A 17,181-nucleotide genomic window follows, 5' to 3' on the forward strand; every position below is an offset into this window, starting at 1 on the left:
AATGCCGTCCTTCACCTGGGCTGGGACACCAACTCAGCCCATTCCCTTCCAGTGTCCTCTGTGGTTTTATTTATTTACTTTAGAGACAGGTTCTCAGTCTATAGCCCAGGTTGTTAGCCTTGAGTTTGTGACACACACCGCGTGCTGGGATGACAGGTGTGAGTCACCAGGCCAAGTGTGGTGATTCACAGCTATCACGTAAGCAAGCGGTGAGGCTGAGGCAGGGCACGCTGAACTTCAGGACCAGCCTGTGCTATAGACCGAGTTTGAGGCCAACCTGGCCTACACGAGACCCTGCTTCAAAATAAAACAAAACAAAACTAGATCAATAGGTGTCTCTTGCTGTGAGTCTCAAGGAGGGACCCACCTCCCCACACGCCTTCAGAGACACCACAGTGAGAACAGCTCATGACACTAGACCCCTGTAGGGTGACCTACCCAGCAGGCAGAGGGCGGATGGGGAAGGGAAGGGCCCCAGACCCTTCCTCAGCAGGCTCACTGGCTCCTTAGGGTGACCACCTCTGCTTGCCCTTTGCCCACGGGCCGCCAGGGAGCTTACTGGGTCAGACTGTCAGCCAAGGCGCTGTCACTGAGTACCTTGACCCCGGTTCAGGGTGGCGGGCGAGTGCGTGCCCATGTCACCGCCGTGCTACCTCCACCCTTGTGCACGGACTTTGAGAACTCAGCATCTCCCACTCGTAACCTTCCCTCACCGGGGGATGGGGGGTGGGGGGAGACGCGCACCCACTCTTCTGTGTCCCTGACCCTGACCCTGTGGCGACAGCATCCCCAGCCGCGCGCCCAAACGCATGGCCCAGGGACTCGCGATTACCGGCCTCCCGCTTCCTCACGCCAGTACCTGCGGGCGACGGCGGGGACCTGGACCCGCGTGCCAGCGCGTCCCCGCCGCGGCTGGCCGGGGAGGGGGGGCAGCTCCGCCCCAGAGGATCGACGTCTCGGATTGGCTGAGAGCGCCAGGCCCCGCCCCTGTGACCCCGCAGGCCCCGCCCACGCTTAAAGCTCCCTCCTGGGCGCTCTGCAAGAACCGGAACATCAGCCGGCTGTTGCAGGGCGTGCTGCACACTGGGAACCTCATCTCTGGGGACAGACAAGCTCACCACAGGAACCCCCAGCCCTGAACTTCAGCAGCCTTGCGGGCCGGAAGAGCTCCAGGGAGGTGGACCCTTCAGGGCTGGGGAAACCCCCAAACCTGCTGTCCCCCTGTCGCACAAGCCAGCCCTACAAGGAGCTTGCTCATTCAAGTTTTTGTTTTGAGTCGGGATCTCATGTAGCCTCAAATTCACTGTGAAGTGCAGGTTGCCCTAAAAACTTACCAGGTAGCCCAGGTTAGCCTTGAACTGGCTTTGTAGCCAAGGCTGACCTTGAACTCCTCCCCCCTCTGCGTTCTGGGCACTGGTCCATCCTTCCCAGCTCATACAACGTTTTTTGTGGTCTTGTGGGGTTTGTTGTTGTCGTTTTATTATTTTGGGTTTTTTGGACAGGGCCCCCCTCTGTAGCCAAGGCTGATCTCAAACTCACTCACTGAAATCCTCCTGCCTCAGCCTCACCCTAGGGCGCTGGAGTGACAGGTGTCTCCTAAGACATCTGGGGACCAAAAGATAGGCCTGTTCTTACCCCCCTACCCCAAAGTCATGCCATCGCTGAAAAGCTGGGGCGATTATCCAGGTCTGTGTGCAGTCTTGAATCCTGCCAGGGGCAGCGGTCCCTCCCAGCTCCTACTCGCTCCCTCCTGGCCCACTGTCTCTAGGCAGCTCAGAGCTGCAGAAGTGGCTTGGGAGCCAGTGACAGTGCTGAGCCCCAGCAGAGCCACCAGACACAGTGACAGTCCAGGTGTTGGGAGTTACTGCCACATGCCCACTATCCACACAGGTGGAGCCAGACATAAGCGTTCCAAGAGACACCACAGAGTGACAGGCCTTTGCTACCCTGGTGGGGCCCAAAAATGCCATGTTCCATCGCCAGCCCCCAAGCCTCGTGGGCCACCGCATCCTTGCAGGCACTGACCCTTCTTACTAGCTGGACCACCCAGGAATCTGCTTTTTTTTTTTTAAATCTGAGGCTAGAACTCACTATGTAGCTGAGGGTGGTCCTCCTGTCTCTCCCTGTTGGGTCCTAGGGTGACGGGCATGTGCCCCCAGTGATGGCGATAGAACCCAGGGCTCCCTGCATGCCAGAGAAGCCCTCTACCAACTGAGCTTTAAGCCCTGAACCACGTGGTACCCACCTTCAGCCCGCTACCACACACTGACCACTGACCGAACAAGGCCCCGCCCCATGGCTTGTTGATGGGGGCCATTCCCCTGTGTCACTCCTGCTCACTGACCTAGCTAGCCCTCCTTGGGGTCTCTGTCTCAATATACACCCGCCCCCACGGTGCCCACAGCCACAGTCAAGTCCAACAACGGAATTTACAGCCACAGCCACTTCCGCCTCTGAGATGCACCCCTTGACTTGCTGTCCAGAGCCCCTCATGGAGGTATCCTAGCAACCATGTGGGGTGGCCCTGAGGCCTGTGGGAACCTCAGCCCTGGGGACCGACGAGGCTGGTGGTGTTAGGAGTGAGAGAACAGAGGAGTGCAAACTGGCTGCGCCTTCATCCTAGGCATGGGCTTCAGAGGCTGTGGAGGCTGCAAGGGAGCCGAGGAGCCACAGATACACTTGGGACAGCACTGGACTGCTGTGACAGGAAACAGCCTTGCAAGACTGTCCTCCGGAGACTGCTGGGCAGAAGGCCATCCCCTAGAGCCTGAGCCACCACTGCAGGACACCGGGGATCCCTTTCAGGCCCGGTGGCCTGGTCACACACACACTCTCCTCTTTCCTCCACTGCCCCCAGTGGACCACTCTTCAAACTCGGACATCAGCCAGGCATGGTGGCACACACCTGTCACCCCAGCACTTGGGAGGTAGAGACAGGAGGGCCAGAAGATAAAGGCCCACCTTCCCTACATAAGGGAGCTAGCCTGGGCTACAGCCCTGTCTCAAAATGAAAAGCAAGCAGAAAAATTAAGAGGGAGTTGGTCATAGGTGAGTGTGCGGGAGGAAAAAAAATGTCACAAGGTGACTGAGGGTGCATATCCTGGGGACTAACTCTGGCCTGGGTTACCTGGCCTCAAAGGTCTTAGACGCTGCCACTAGCGTGCCTAGAGCCTCCTATATGCAAAGCTTGTGTTCTCAGGGCCCCCAACAAGCCTGACCTCAAGTGCGGGAGAAGCAGCCCCCAACCTATCCTGGAAGTAGCACCCCAAGTAATAAGCAAGGTGTCCTCGTCAAGCAGCTCCCGGGGAGGTTGCTGGAGGCCCAGTCCACTCACTCTGCAGCCAGCAGCCTCCATTTGTCCCCAGACTTCACAATGTGACCTCTTTGAACTGGCTGTCCACCCCCGCTGAGCAGACAGAACTGGCGGCTCTCACCAGCCAAGGCTGTTGCTCTCACTACACTGTGACTGATCCCGGGCCTTGATCCTTAACCTTCAGGAGTTTTTGCTATTGTTATAGGTTTTATTTTGCTTTCCCCTTGTTTTCTTTGGTTTTTTGTTTGCTTGATTGTTTGTTTTGTGTTCTTCTTTCAAGACAGGGTCTCATGTAGTCCAGCCCAACCTCAAAATCACTGTGTAGCCAAAGGTAACCTTAACCATCAGCTCTTCCCTCGGTATCACACATGCCTCGTTTTTCAGTGCTGGGACCAGAAGCCAGGGCGTGGCGTGGGCCAGGCAACCACTCCACCAACTGAGCAGCAGCCCCGACACGTAAATACTGACTTGAAGGCTGGGTGTGGTGGCACATACCTTAGATCCCAGCACTTGGGAGGCAGAGGCAGGTGGATCACTGTGAGTTTGAGGCCAGCCTGGACTACAAAGTGAGTCCAGGACAGGACTACACAGAGAGACTCTATCTCGAAAAACAAAAACATTAAATTAAATTTAAACTTTTCTGTGTGTTTTGTTTATAGTGACAGGGTTTAAAGACACCTGGTCTCAAACTCACAATAGAGACAGGGCACTAGCTGAGCATTCTGTGTCTGAGACTTCAGGCCATACTGGCTTTATTGTTTTTTAATTTATTAATCATCGTGTGTGTGTGTGTGTGTGTGTGTGTGTGTGTGTGTGTGTGCGCGAGCAGGTCAGGGAGTGTCAGATGTCCGTGGCTCACTCTTGGATTTATTCTCTGGAGCCTGAGTCTCCCTGAGCCTGGAGCTGGCACTCTTGAAGCCTGCCATCCCCCTGCCTCCACCCTGTATAGTGATGAGATTACAGGCACGGCCACACCCTACTCTTCCTCTGTCTGCTGTGGATCTGCAAGCTCAGCCCCTCAGGCTTGCAGAGGGCCCCTCTCACCACCAAGCCCCAGCCCTGTCCTCCCTCACCCCTGAGCCAGGGCCTTGTCCTCCCCACCCTCCACCCAGCCAGGCTCTGTCCTCCCCGACCTCTGAGCCGCTGCAGGGTCCTGCTTTTTTTGTTGCCGTTTTCTGAGACAAAGTGTTGCCCAGGCTGCCCCTCTCCCCCCACACACACCCTAATCTTTCTGACTCCACCTCCCAAGCACCCCTAACCCAGGCCTGGCAGTCACTAACCCAGAGGTGTCCAAGGGGCTCTGGAAACCAACCTGAGACCCTTGCTCTTCGCCCCTTTGAAACTGCGCTCAGCACCAAGACAGCGCTGCCCGTGGCTCTTTTCTTCTCAGCACCTGTAAAGACCAGACATGGGGTTTGTTTTGCTTTTGGTTTCTGAGAGTATTTTTGTGCCCAGCCGTGGCTGTCCTGGAACTCCCTTTCTAAGACCAGGCTGGCCCGGAACTCCCTGAGATGCCCCTGCCTTTGCCGCCGCAGTGCTGGGGTTAAAGGCACCACCGTGACCACTGTGGACCACAGGGCCCTTTAAGGTTACCGGCTTTAGCAACTGGGCCCAGCATCTGAGGCAGGAGGCTCTCCGGACCTGAGCTTCACAGTAAGATATTGTCTTTTAAAAGCCAAAGAAACAAAAAATTAAACCAAACAAACAAACAAGCTGGACAAAGTGGCCCACGCTTTCAGGCGGAGGAAGGCGGGCCTGAGATTCAAAGCCAGCTAGGGCTGTGGAGCTACACTTTTCCGAAAATACAATGAAATGCTTCATTTGACAATGAGGCCTTGGGTGCTCGCCCCCAAGCTACCATGGGCTCTTGCTGGAGGCCCCATCCTGGCCCCATCCCTGGCCCTGCACACTGCTGTCCCCTATTCCCCTTTTCCCCTCCACCTCCTGGTGTCTCCTCTCGCTGCTGTGAACTTGAATGTGACACTTCTCTTTTTCCAGGACGTGAGCAAGGGGCGGTGTGTGTGTGTGTGTGTGTGTGTGGTGGAGGGCTCTGGACCTGACATTGGCTGGGGAGGGCAGGGGCTGCCAAGGTCACTCTGTCCGCCTCTTCCCGACACCTGCCCCTTGGGCAGCTTCCTTGAGTGACAAGATGTGGGACTGGGCCAGGCCCTCCCAGCTCCGTTGTGGCCCTGAAGTGAACCCTGGTTGAGGCTAACTCAATCCCCCCAAGTTCCTGGGCATATAGCTTGAGGGCCGTCTCACCCCACGCTCAGGGATGAAGCAAAAAAGCCCAGACAGGACCCCCCCCCCCCCGGGATGCTGGGTTCGGGACTGTCCTGGCTCCTGCCTTGTTAGGTGACCTTGGGTTGAGTACTAGCCTTCTCCGGACGTCCCAGCTACCCACCGCAGGGGGTGACCAAAGGGAAAAAGCCCAAGGGTCTGGAAGGTCAGCTCCGAGGCTCCCACCCGCCGCCGCTGGGGGGGAATCCCCACCAGATGTGAGGGCCAATGCCAGAGGAAGGGGCTGTGGGGGGTCTCGAGGAGGACTGCCACCCTGGGTGACATCTGGAGCTGAGCCCCTTTCTTCCAAGGACTTGGGCTCGTTCTGGGATAGATGTCTCAGCTCCCGTGTGTCTGGGTAAGATGAAGGAATACCCCGTGGTTCCCGCCGGTCTCCCAAGCATCGGTAGACTTAAGGAAGCCGGGCAAAAAAGCGCCCCCCTCCCGCTGCCCTAGCCTCCCACTCCCCCCTCTTCTGCATGTCCACTCACCAGCAGACTCCAGACGCAGCTGTGGAGCCCCTGCGTCCCGGCGCGAAAGCAAAACCAAGTGAACAAGCTCCCGGCAAGGGCGTGGGAACTGAGGTGCGCGCGCCGCCGCAGCGCGGACCCCCGCCCGCGGCCCGCTGGGGAGGGTCAGGTGTCCCCTCCGCAGCTCCCAGCGCGCTCCCCGCCGAGGCGAGAACAGCAACCCAGCACACTCCAAGGGTTAGGGCGACCCTCGGTGGCCGCTGGCTTCACGCGCGCAGTTGTTACAGACAGGGAAACCGAGGCAGCGACGGGGACCGGGAATCTCTGCCCCTCGCTCCAGTCAGGCACAGCAACTGTCGCCTCCCCCTGGGGACTGTATTCTAGGGAGAAGCTGAACCCCGGGGCCCCCGGCAAGGGTCGGGTCGAGGGGAGCGACGCCGGGAGACTCCTGCAGCTGGTGACGCGGCCCAGGCTAGAAGGTCCCAATTAAGAGTGTGTGTAGGGGTCTAAGTGACCAAGATGCATGCGGAGTAAACTTCTTCTTCCCCGTGTCTGGCTGGGAGGCGCCGCCCACGCAGTCGGGGTCCCCCCTGCGCCCCTAACGGCGGATGCCGGTGTGGCGGGACCGTGAAGGTCAAACCACCCTGTCAGAACAACGAGCCTCTTGGGGTCTGGAGTGCTAAAGGGAAGCAGAGCCTGGGCCTGGAGAGAGACCAAGTCCGTTATGGTGATCTCGGCCGGATCCAAGCCTCAGTTTCCCCAGCCTACTCCTCTGGGCGGCGCTCCAAAACTGAGATGTGGGCCCCTCGCTTTGTCCTGCTTTGTCCTCTCAGTGTCGACCCCCACCCAGCCACTCTCGCAGCCCCTCCCTTCTTGCCCCACCCCTGAGCACCCACCCACCTTCTGCCACGGTCTGAGGCAGGGGGATTTCCTCCTGGCAGCCCGAAGGCCTCTAAGATCCTCCATCATTTTTCGTTGTTGTTATTTTGGATTTTGTAAATTTTTTCCCTCCCTTTTCTTCCATATGTTCTAAAAATAGCAGCTCCCCTCTCGCTAGTCCCCCAGCCCCGCAGCATGTCGTGAGCTGCGCCGCGCTCCCGCGGTGGCCGGGGATTCCTTGCACGGGCGGGGCTGGGATGCGCCGAGGACAGGCGCGGGTTGTGAGCGCCCCTCCCACCGCGGAGCGGCGGGCGGGCGGGAAGCGACCGCACAGAAAGGAAAGGGGGGACTTCGGGGTCTGCAGGACTGAGCTCGCCGGAGGGCCGCAGACTCAGGAGGCGTCGGGGACAAAGGACTCCTACCGTTGTAGAAAAACGAGTGGAGTCCCCGAGGCGCAGCTCGCGGACCCCGTACAACCCCTGCCTCATGAAACACCTTGATGGCCTGGTGACAGGTCACATTCCCGTCCCGCACGTCTCCAATTCTCTCTCCTTGCAAAGGAGGAGAGCGCCATTGTCTCTTTCCCAGACCCCTGGGTGACACCTGGCCAACACCAGGGTCCCTTGGAAGCCGTCCAGCCTCGGGATCTTAGCATTTGGACCCTTTTGCCAGCTCCGCCTTGTGCCAACTGCTCCCACCCCTCTTCCAAAGTCTGAAGGTGACCGCTCCCTACCGGCGCCTCGGTTTCAGGTCCCCAGGGCCCTCCACTCCCGATTTTCCCATCCTCCTTCCCGAGCAGAAAGCGATGCAGAAGGCCACTCAGGGGGCGGGAGGAAACTGCATCTGGGGAGACACTGCCTCAAATAAAGGTGCCAGGGAAGGGGGGCTATGAAGAGACATGGAGGACATTGGCGCTGCGTCCAAAGTCCCTTCCCAGGTGTCTGCATAGGCCTCCTTTGGGACCTGCCCAAAACGTCAGTAACGCACTGGGGCTGCCCCGCCGCTGGGACCTGACCCCCCCTTGGGGATCACTCTCCCCGTAGCCTCCTCTGTCACACACCCTTCCCACAAACAAAGCAGCAGGCATGGAAAAAAAGTAAGCTTTGTACTGAGGACAAAGGCGCAAGGAAGGCGTTGCACCCTAAAGAGAGGGCGCCCAGACCCAGGACAGGAGACTGCCAAGAGCCTCTGGATGGTGCGGACAAAGGGGAGCAGCCAGGGCCCCGGGTCCCCGAGGACACCAAAGGCGCAGCCCCAGGGCTAGGCACCGAGTTGAGGGGCGCGGAGTTAGGCGAGGGCGCCAATCTTTGCACATTCATGTACTCTGGGTTGGAATTCTAGGCCCGGGAATGGGGAGAAGCTGGGGACGTGGGGAAGAGGAGGAGGTACGGGGAGAGGCTGGGGGAAGAATTTGGGGAGGTGGTTGAGGAGGGGAAAGCCCGCTGGGGAGAGGGGAAGTTCAGGGTGGGGAGAGGGGAAGGTGAGGAGCCAAATTATGGCTGGGCAGGCTCTGTGCCCTGTGATCTATTTTTAATTTTTAGACCAGATCTCACGGAACCACGTTGGCCCCGAACTCCTAATTCTCCAGCATCCTCTAGCGCTGGGTTGACAGGTGTGGCCGCTGTGCGGGGCCGTCCCTGCTGTCCTCTAGATCGGCGCGCGGGTCCCTTTGTCCCGGTCGCCTCCGCAAGGTCCTAGCGGAGAGGGGGAACCCCGGCCCCGGCGGCGCATGCGCACACCTGCCCGGCTTCCCCACAGCCCTTAGTCTGCGGCCCCCCTCGCGGTTGCATGGCAACCGCGAGGGCGGGAACACGGGGAAGACCCCGCCGGCAGCCCGCCCCCGCCGCCCTCGCCAGGAGCTCCAACTCTGGTTCGAGCCGGTTTCCCCGGACCGCGTGGGCGTTGGGGCGGTGGAGGATTCCCCTAGTCCCCTGGGAGGCGCAGCGGATAGCGCATGCGCGCGGGGCATACCCCCCCTACCCCCAACACACGCAGGGAAAGCCCAGGTGAGAGGAACAAAGCACTCCGCGCTTGCGCCTTGCGAGATTATTAGGCTCTCCTGGTCTCCTTGGCAACGGCGCGGAACTCCCCTCCCGCACCCCTCGGGAGGCCGGGGATTTCCCCCCCGCCGCTAGTGCGCAGGCGCAGCCCGGGATTCCGGGCGCCGGGGCTTTTCTACAGAACAAAGGCAGTCGCCTTGCCTTTTCCGCGCCTGTCGGCGTCATTTTTATTTTGACACAGTGTGTTAGTATGTGGCTCAGGCTGGCAATGCTCCTGCCTCTGACTCCACATTGTTGGGGTGCCCTCACTCTGCAGGGACTCGCTCTGCAGTGCGGACCCGGGGCCCCTGCCCCTCCTGCTGGCTTTCTCCTTCTGTCCCCGGCAGGTCCCCGGTGCGTGCGCCCTACCCAGCGACGCCTCCCCGCCCCGCGTGATGTCTCCAGTTCCCTGTCGTTAGTGGAAGGGACTTAAACGACCGTAGTCCCCGGAAGCTGGGTGTGGCGGGGCATCCGGGTGCCAGCAGAAGGGAGGCGCGGGGAGAATAGTTCAAGGTCAACTTTTGCCGCATCAGACTGTCTCAAACTGCGAGTTTTCGTTTTCACTGTTTATGTGTAAAGTGTTTTGTCTGGACACACATGTACGTACATATGTTCGTGCACTACGTGTGTATCTGGTGCCCTTGGAGAGATCAAAGTGGTCACCAGAGCCCCTAGTCCTGGACTAACAGCCGTGAAGTCCCAGAGCCTGTGGAGGCAACTCTCCAACTGCCTAAATTCTTTTCTTTCTTTTTTTAAAAATATATTTTATTAATTTATTCATATTACATCTCAGTTGTTATCCCATCCCTTGTATCCTCCCATTCCTCCCTCCCATTTTCCCCTTACCCCCCTCCCCTATGACTGTGACTGAGGGGGACCTCCTCCCCCTGTATATGCTCATAGGGTATCAAGTCTCTTCTTGGTAGCCTGCTATCCTGCCTCTGAGTGCCACCAGGTCTCCCCATCCAGGGGACATGGTCAAATATGGGGCACCAGAGTGCGTGTGAAAGTCAGACCCCACTCTCCACTCAACTGTGGAGAATGTCCTGTCCATTGGCGAGATCTGGGTAGGGTTGTTTGTTTTTGTTTTTTGAGACAGGATTTCCCTGTGTAGACTTGACCTTCCTGGACTCGATTTATAGACCAGGCTGGCCTCGAACTCAGTGATCCACCTGCCTCTGCCTCTCGAGTGCTGTGCTGGGAGTAAAGGCGTGCATCACCACCATGCCCGGCTTCTTACTTTTTTTTTTTTTTTAAGAGATGTTTTTGTAGCCCAGGCTGGCCTTGAACTGTCAGCCCCAAGAACGCGACCAAGATAACCTTACCTAAGATTTTAGCTGGTTGGATACAAACAGCCCTCTCACCCCCCAAGACATGGTTTCTCTGTGTAGCCCTGGCTGTCCTGGACTCCCTTGTAAACCAGGCTGGCCTTGAACTGACAGAGATCCACATGCCTCTGCCTCCCGATTAAGGCTTGCGCAATCACACCTGGCCAGGAACCTGTTTTCTAATTGAGGTACCTGGAGCGGCAAGCAGGGTGGGTCCTCAGCTGCATAGTCACTGCAAGGGGTGAGCACTGCACAGTGGGGAGAGTGGGGGGTGAGGTGGGGGGTGGCACTGTGCAGGTGCAAGGGCTTCGGGCTGCTGCCTGGCACCTCCCATCCCTCCCGCCCAACCCTCACTAAAGGTCGGGGTACACTGCAGTGCTGTTCTCCCCGCTGGCTTAGTGCACCACAGGCCTGTTCAGCTTGGTAGCCTTTCTCCCCACAGGGCCTTCAGGATCATGCAGCTCAAACTGGCCACAGAGTCACGGTAGAATGTATGGTGACCATGACTCCTGACTGTTTTTTGACTTTCCAGTTGTGGCCTGGAGCCCAGGCCACACATGCTAGCCAAGTGCTGTCACTCAGCTGTGCATGGGCCCATTCTGAAACGCTGCTTACTGCCACAGGCTACAAGCCTCGCCATCAATGGTCCTTCTCTTTTGATTAGCAGAACTCTCGAGCAACCTTCAGAGCCCACCCCCACTTGACCAAACTAACGCCCTTCATCCTAGCCCTGGCCCTTGAGAGCTGGGCACAAGAAACTGAGAGGACAGGTCTTGATGGCGACAGTTACTCTGTTGGGAGAAACCAAGAAAAAAGACTAGAGGCAAGCGACAACTTTGTATATGCTGATAAATTCCCCCGCTTGTCCCACCCTTGTGTCGGGGTTCCCCCAGGGCAGGCCTGTAGCCAGGGCCAGGAGTACAGACTGCTGACTGTGTGACTGCTGCATCTCAAAGGCTCTTCCTATCCAACCTTTCTGTTTTGTTTTGACCTTTTGAGACAGGGTTTCTGCCTTGGATGCCCTGGAACTAATTCTATCCTCTGCCTCCCAAATGCTGGGATTAAAGGCTTGTGCCACCACCGCCACCACCTGGCCTATACAGCCATTTTCAGATAGGGGCATGGCCAGGGTGCAAGCCAGCTTTCTACACAGTGACAAGCAGTTTGTGCTGCCCACGGGCTTCTGGGTTTCTCCCAGCTCTATCTCTGCTCTCCCAGACCGATGCAACTAGAGAAAACAGTTCTGGGTTCAAATCCTATATCCACCCCCACCCCCCACGATTCATGGCCTCAGCCAGCCCAGCAAACTCATGTCACCTGTGCCTCAGCTGGGAGAAACCCACCGTGGGGAACCAGCCTTGCAACTCAGACTCAAGGTGGGGACAGCCTGCCGCTTCCCAGCTATGTGACCTCAAGCCTCAGCCACCTCTCTTTGCCCTGCTATCCAGGGGGGCTGCCAAGTCGGAACCAGTGGATGGGGCATGGTCACCACACAGCCGCTCCCTTTACCCGCGGTCCCCACCACACAGGCAGACATGGGCCTCAGGCAGCCTCGCCACAGACTTTATTGCGCGGGTGCTCAGCTGGGCTCCGCAGGGCGCACAGGGGCTGGGATGTTGCTCAGAGCGGGGATCCTCTGGGTTGTTGGACCTATGTCACAGCAGGGAGAGCCCCAGGCCTGGAACTCTACGGATCCCCCGGCGGGCCTGGCTGGAGGGGCACAGCTGACTCTGGCAAGCTGGACTCCACCTGGTTCCGTCACTTGGGCGCGTTGAAGGGCAGCGCACGCTGGTTCATCGGGTTGTCCGGGGAGCGCAACCACTCTTTCTTCAGCAGCTGCTTCAGCTGCGACAGCCGCATGTTGGGGTTCTCCTGCTTCAACCGTGGCAGATGCACCTCCTCGAATGCGGTGAAGGCTGCGCGCATGCGACGCTCTGGGTGCCGGTCCGCGTCCTCTGCAACACTGCAGGCCATGGAGTCAGGCCCCGCCCCCAGCGCCCAGGCCCCGCCCCCAGCCCTCCGCAGACCCCGCCCACCTGAGTACAGCTATGGCGTCTTCTACAGTGCGCGCCTCCACGCTGCCCTCATCCTGCAGGCGCCGGTTCAGGTTCTCCTCCAGCGGCACCTCCAGGTGGCTCTTGGCCTTCTCCACTGCGGGGGACAGGGGCGCGATGTGAGCGTGCGGCCGTGGGCCAAGTCTCGGGGGTCCCCGCCCGGGGCCCAGTGCGCACCTGGCTCCGCGCGCTGCTCCCGGCGCAGCGAGTCCTCGATCTGCGCGCGGGTGACCTTGGCGGGCGCCACCCGCGGGGCCTTGCCGCCCTTTAGGCGTGAGTCCTCCTCCTCCAGCAGGCGCTGCGTCTCCTTCTTGCGCTCCAGCTGCTCCAGGCGTCGCTTCTCCTTCTCCTCCTGCAGCAGCAACAGGGTCTCCATGGGAGGCTCCGCGGTCACCAGCTGGCTGCGGCCCCAGGGTGGGACCCCGGCTCCCTCCTTCCCGACCGCCCAGGGCACTAGTGTGTGCAAGGACCTGTGCAGCTAGTGTTTCACAGGGGTACGCTGTGCATCTTCGCCCCAGGCGCGGTGCAGGAGGGCCTGCCTGGGGTCTAAGTTAAAGGTATTTGACGGCAGCTAATAGTCAGCCTCAGTTTCTCCGTTAGCCCGAGGCAGCTTCCTGAGGCTCCTCTGCCCCAGCCCTGTCCCGCCACAGGGTCTTTGCACCGCAGCCTGCCCTGTGGGGTCCCTCCACAGTCTCTGAGCATCCTACTCCCAGTCTTGAGGACCTCTTCTGTCCCGGGGCGGAAAGCCCTGAAGGAACTCCGAGCTGCGGGGGAGGCTGAGGCAGGGGCGCCTGAGCGCAGGCCTTCCCGGTCCACAAACCCTAGACGCAAAGGAAGCTGCTACCCGGCATCACAGCGGCCAGCAGGGCAGTGACCTGCGGAGGGGACAGGGGTCTCTGCCGCCACCTAGCGGGCTGCCCTGACAGCACCTGCCCCAGGCCACTCCATGGACCCTGTAGCCACCAGGGGCTCAAAGGTAGACAGACCTCTGGCAGACAGCCCCACCCCAGCCAGCCACCACGCGCCCCTCCAAGGCTACCCAGAGCCCCAGGACACTGTCCCACCCACCTTGCGCTGCTCCTTCCGCATCACGTGTTTGTCCTCATCCTTCCAGTAAGCATCTTCCAGCTCCTTCTGTTTCTTGGCATCAGCTGCCGCCTTGGCTTCAGCCCTCCGTGCTCGGGCAGCTGCCGACTTACTGTTCTCGCCCTGGAACTTCTTGGGCATCCCTCAGCAGGCTGCAGGGGGACACCCAGGAGGGCTGCAGTGCGGCCGGGGCCCGACCCTCTCGATTTACAAACCGCGCACAAAACTCAGTTTTTGTTTTTCGAGGCAGGGTTTCTCTGTGTAGCCTTGACTGTCCTGGACTCACTTTGCAGACCAGGCTGGCCTCGAACTCACAGCGATCCGCCTGCCTCTGCCTCCCGAGTGCTGGGATTAAAGGCGTGCGCCACCACGCCCAGCTACAAAAGCCATTTTTTAAAGACATGGTCTCACTATGTAACCCAGATTGGGCTGACAACACAAGCCTGTCTGACTCATGGCAGCCACTGGGATGGCAAAGGACAACATGTCCCTCAGGTCAGCATTTACTCCCCTATTAGGATATGTAACCCTGCACCCACAAAGCCTCAGCCACACCCCAGCCCCTCACTGGGGGATTCTAGGCAGGAATGCTACGGTTGAATCTCTCCAGAGCCTTTTGTGATTATTTTTCATTTTTTGGTTTTTTTCGAGACAGGGTTTCTCTGTGTAGCCTTGGCTGTCCTGGACTTGTTTTATAGACCAGGCTAACTCATGAGACCCACCTGCCTCTGCCTCCTGAGTGCTGAGATTAAAGGTGTGCGCCACCATACCCGGCTCATGATAATTTTTTAAAAACTACAATCACAATGATGTATGGTGACCACCAGTGCCTAGTCCAGAAGGGCCTTTTCCTATCAGCTGTCACTTCTGTCCCCTGCCCCAGCCCCTGATCTACTTCCCCTGCCTTTGTCCCTGGAGGCATTCTGGTTAACAGGTTATTTGCCATGCCTGGCTGCTGTCACTCAGCACTGTGTTGTGTCATCTTCTGTGCTGTATAATGCTCCGCAGTAGCCGTGCTGTACTGAGCTATCTAACCATCCATTGACGTCAGTGCAGAGGAGCTCTGCACGGCACCTCCCGCCACCACCTGGGTGTCCTGTTTTAGACTGTGCAGAGTTCCTTCACTGTCTCTTGGTTCAGAATCTGTGCAGATTGGGGGATACCACCCAGCCTATAAGCCTAACCCCAGATCACTCCAGATACGTTGGGGAGACACTACATAGACTAACTCAACTGTAAGGCCCAGCACCTTAACTGGGGTGGCCAGCCATTCGCAGTGTAAGTGGACAGACTGAGGAGTCAGACCTGCAGGTGAGGGAGAGGCCATGCTGCTAGGCTGTCAGGAGCACCCCTCTTCTTGTCAGCGTGCTGAGGTGTGCCTTTGATCCAAACCCTGGGGAGGCTGAGGCATGAGGAGCAACAGTTTCCGGCCATCTTAGCTACACATGAGACCGTATCAAAAAGCCCAAAACGCACCTGCACAGGCCTGTAGCAGGCCGCCTCATCTGCAACAGCCTCTGCATTCCCCACACCTCCAGCTCAGTGTCCCCAAATTAGGGTGGCAGTCCCAAGTGGTCCAGGACCACCAGGACACCACCACCCTCAAGCACTCTCCGTGTAAGGCCCCCTCTCTGGCCCTACTGAAACCCCCATGCATCTGCAGCCACACACAGGAGAGGTTCCCAGGGCGTGGAGCACGTAAGGCCCAGGGGCCGGAATAAGGCTGTGTTGACAGGGTCCTCGGAGGCTTCCAGGGGTAAGTGACGGGAGAACGGTGGCAGTGCTGGGGACACATTCTTTTTTTGTTGTTTGTTTTGTTTTTTCTTTTTGGTTTTACAAAACAGGGTTTCTCTGTGTAGCCTTGGCTGTCCTGGACTCACTTTGTAGACCAGGCTGGCCTCGAACTCACAGCAATCCACCTGCCTCTGCCTCCTGAGTGCTGGGATAAAGGCGTGCGCCATCACACCCAGCTTGGGGACACACTCTTAACTGCCTTATAAGGCCCCACTGTCAGCAGCTGTGGGTGAGTGAGGGCTGGGCTGGCTGCTGTGGGCCCCATGTGGGCAGGGGTCCCGAGAGCTGGCTACATTGTCAAGGCCATCCATTCCTAGCAATCTTGAGGGCACCGCCTTACTAGCCAGAGGTGACATGAGGCCGGTTCTTGCAGGAAAGTTGTACCCTGAGCACCGCCCACCCGAACTGGAAATGGACCATCAGACAGGGACAGGACACGGGGTGCACGGGGGCAGCTTGGCTCCCGGCGCTTGCTCTGTCCCTGTGGCCAAGTCACTCCTGTGTGCCTCGGTTTCCTGATCAGGGACACAGTGTGGATTCTGACTCCAGCTGGACCGCAGACAGTTTCCCCCTTGAATCCCAAGCTCCTCACTGGACCGGCAGCTTGGCTCGCCTGCAGAAGCCCCGAGCCGAGCCTCTCTTCCCCGCTGCAGCCTCATCTGCCTCCATTTGAGCCCTCAGCTCTGCGCTCCTGGCCTGGAACTTTAAATCCTCCTGCCTCAGCACGACAGGTGTGCATCTGGTTTGCCAGGTTTCCGTTCCTCTTCTGGCCCAGTAAACGCCTGGCGGGCTGGGCCAGCAGAGGCAGGTGGACACCTCTGAGCTCCAGCCCAAGCGAGTCTACACAGTGAGAGCCTGCCTCGGGAGTCACCCCAGCTCAGGTGTGGCCATGGCGCGAACGCCGACCGGAGCTCCCGGTCTTTCCCAGACCGGAAAGTTCTCTTCCAGGCACATTAGTTGGGGTGTGTGTTGGGGCGGAGGCGGCACTTGGAACTATTTTTCTCCGGTCGGGGCCCCGGCGTGTTGCCAGGCTGGGCAGGGCTCACAACCGTCCTGCCTGAGTGGCGACTGCACACTTATCACGTTATCGTTATCCCAAGGAGGCCGCGCGCACTGACGGCAAAGGGCCCTCACCACCTCCGCCTCCCGACCTACGAACCACAACCACCAGCAAAGACATTCCTAAGCCGGCCATCGCGGGCGCCCGCCTCTGATCCCAGCACCTGGCAAAGCTGAGGCAGGAGGATTACAACGAGAACGAGGCAGCCTAGGCCAAAAAATGAGCCCATAAGTCCAAATAATCCCCTTCCAAAGGTGTCCGCACGGTTTCCCGCGGCTGCCAAGCTGCGCGGCTGGAGAAAAGTCGCGGAAAACGCCGCCTCCTCCTCCAGGAAGCCCTCCAGGCTCGACTCGGGCCCGGAAACGGGCTCGGCTTCCCGCGAGCCGCTGCGCCTGCGCGCTGGGAGCGCCCCACCACCGGGCACCCCACCTCCGGTTCCGCCCTCCTGCCGGCGGGACCCCCGGCCCGAGCCATGCCCGCCGAGCGTGCCCCACAGCCCGGCTCCGCCCGCGCCACGGCCGCTCCTACCTCTTCCCCCGGCACCAGCCCGGTCGCGTGACGTGACGTCGACGCGCCTGCGTACTCACCTGTCGGCGGCGCGCCGCTCATGACGTCCCAGGCGCCGCCATCTTGGTAGAGGCAGTACCAACCAATTTTTCTGTAAGCCAAAGCACTCAGCCAATGCTGCCAAGCTCTTCGTCTTTTTTCCAAGCAAAATGGATCCTAAAATATCACGTCACGTGGCCATTTCAGATCCTGATGAGCAAAGACGGAAGACGAAAGCTACAATCTAAATCTTGACCTTCCCAAGCTGGCCGCTGCCCAGAGAAAAGATGGCGGCGCCGGCGTCACGCCGGCCGACGGCTCGTACTGTGTAG

General features: G+C 59.1%; 1 protein-coding gene across 1 annotated transcript; it reads right to left on the bottom strand.

Moving 5' to 3' along the window:
* Positions 1-11,856: 11,856 nt before the first annotated feature.
* Ccdc124 (coiled-coil domain containing 124) lies at positions 11,857-16,896 on the bottom strand. Its single transcript, XM_051169569.1, has 5 exons — positions 16,832-16,896; positions 13,432-13,601; positions 12,541-12,715; positions 12,346-12,460; positions 11,857-12,272 (listed from the first exon to the last, which is right to left on the bottom strand). Exons 2-5 carry the CDS (start codon positions 13,588-13,590, stop codon positions 12,068-12,070), a joined length of 654 nt encoding a protein of 217 aa, XP_051025526.1. The 5' UTR covers positions 13,591-13,601; positions 16,832-16,896; the 3' UTR covers positions 11,857-12,067.
* Positions 16,897-17,181: the final 285 nt, after the last annotated feature.

Source organism: Acomys russatus, chromosome 27, assembly GCF_903995435.1.
Source record: "Acomys russatus chromosome 27, mAcoRus1.1, whole genome shotgun sequence".
In the NCBI taxonomy this organism is placed as follows: domain Eukaryota; kingdom Metazoa; phylum Chordata; class Mammalia; order Rodentia; family Muridae; genus Acomys; species Acomys russatus.

Bases quoted from the DNA above. Each gene is read 5' to 3' on its own strand.
- Ccdc124 (XM_051169569.1), bottom strand. From the start codon at position 13,590: ATGCCCAAGAAGTTCCAGGGCGAGAACAGTAAGTCGGCAGCTGCCCGA. The intron at 12,716-13,431 runs GTGGGTGGGACA...TTGCTGCTGCAG, and splicing joins TGCGGAAGGAGCAGCGCAAG to GAGGAGAAGGAGAAGCGACG. The intron at 12,461-12,540 runs GTGCGCACTGGG...TGTCCCCCGCAG, and splicing joins GGAGCAGCGCGCGGAGCCAG to TGGAGAAGGCCAAGAGCCAC.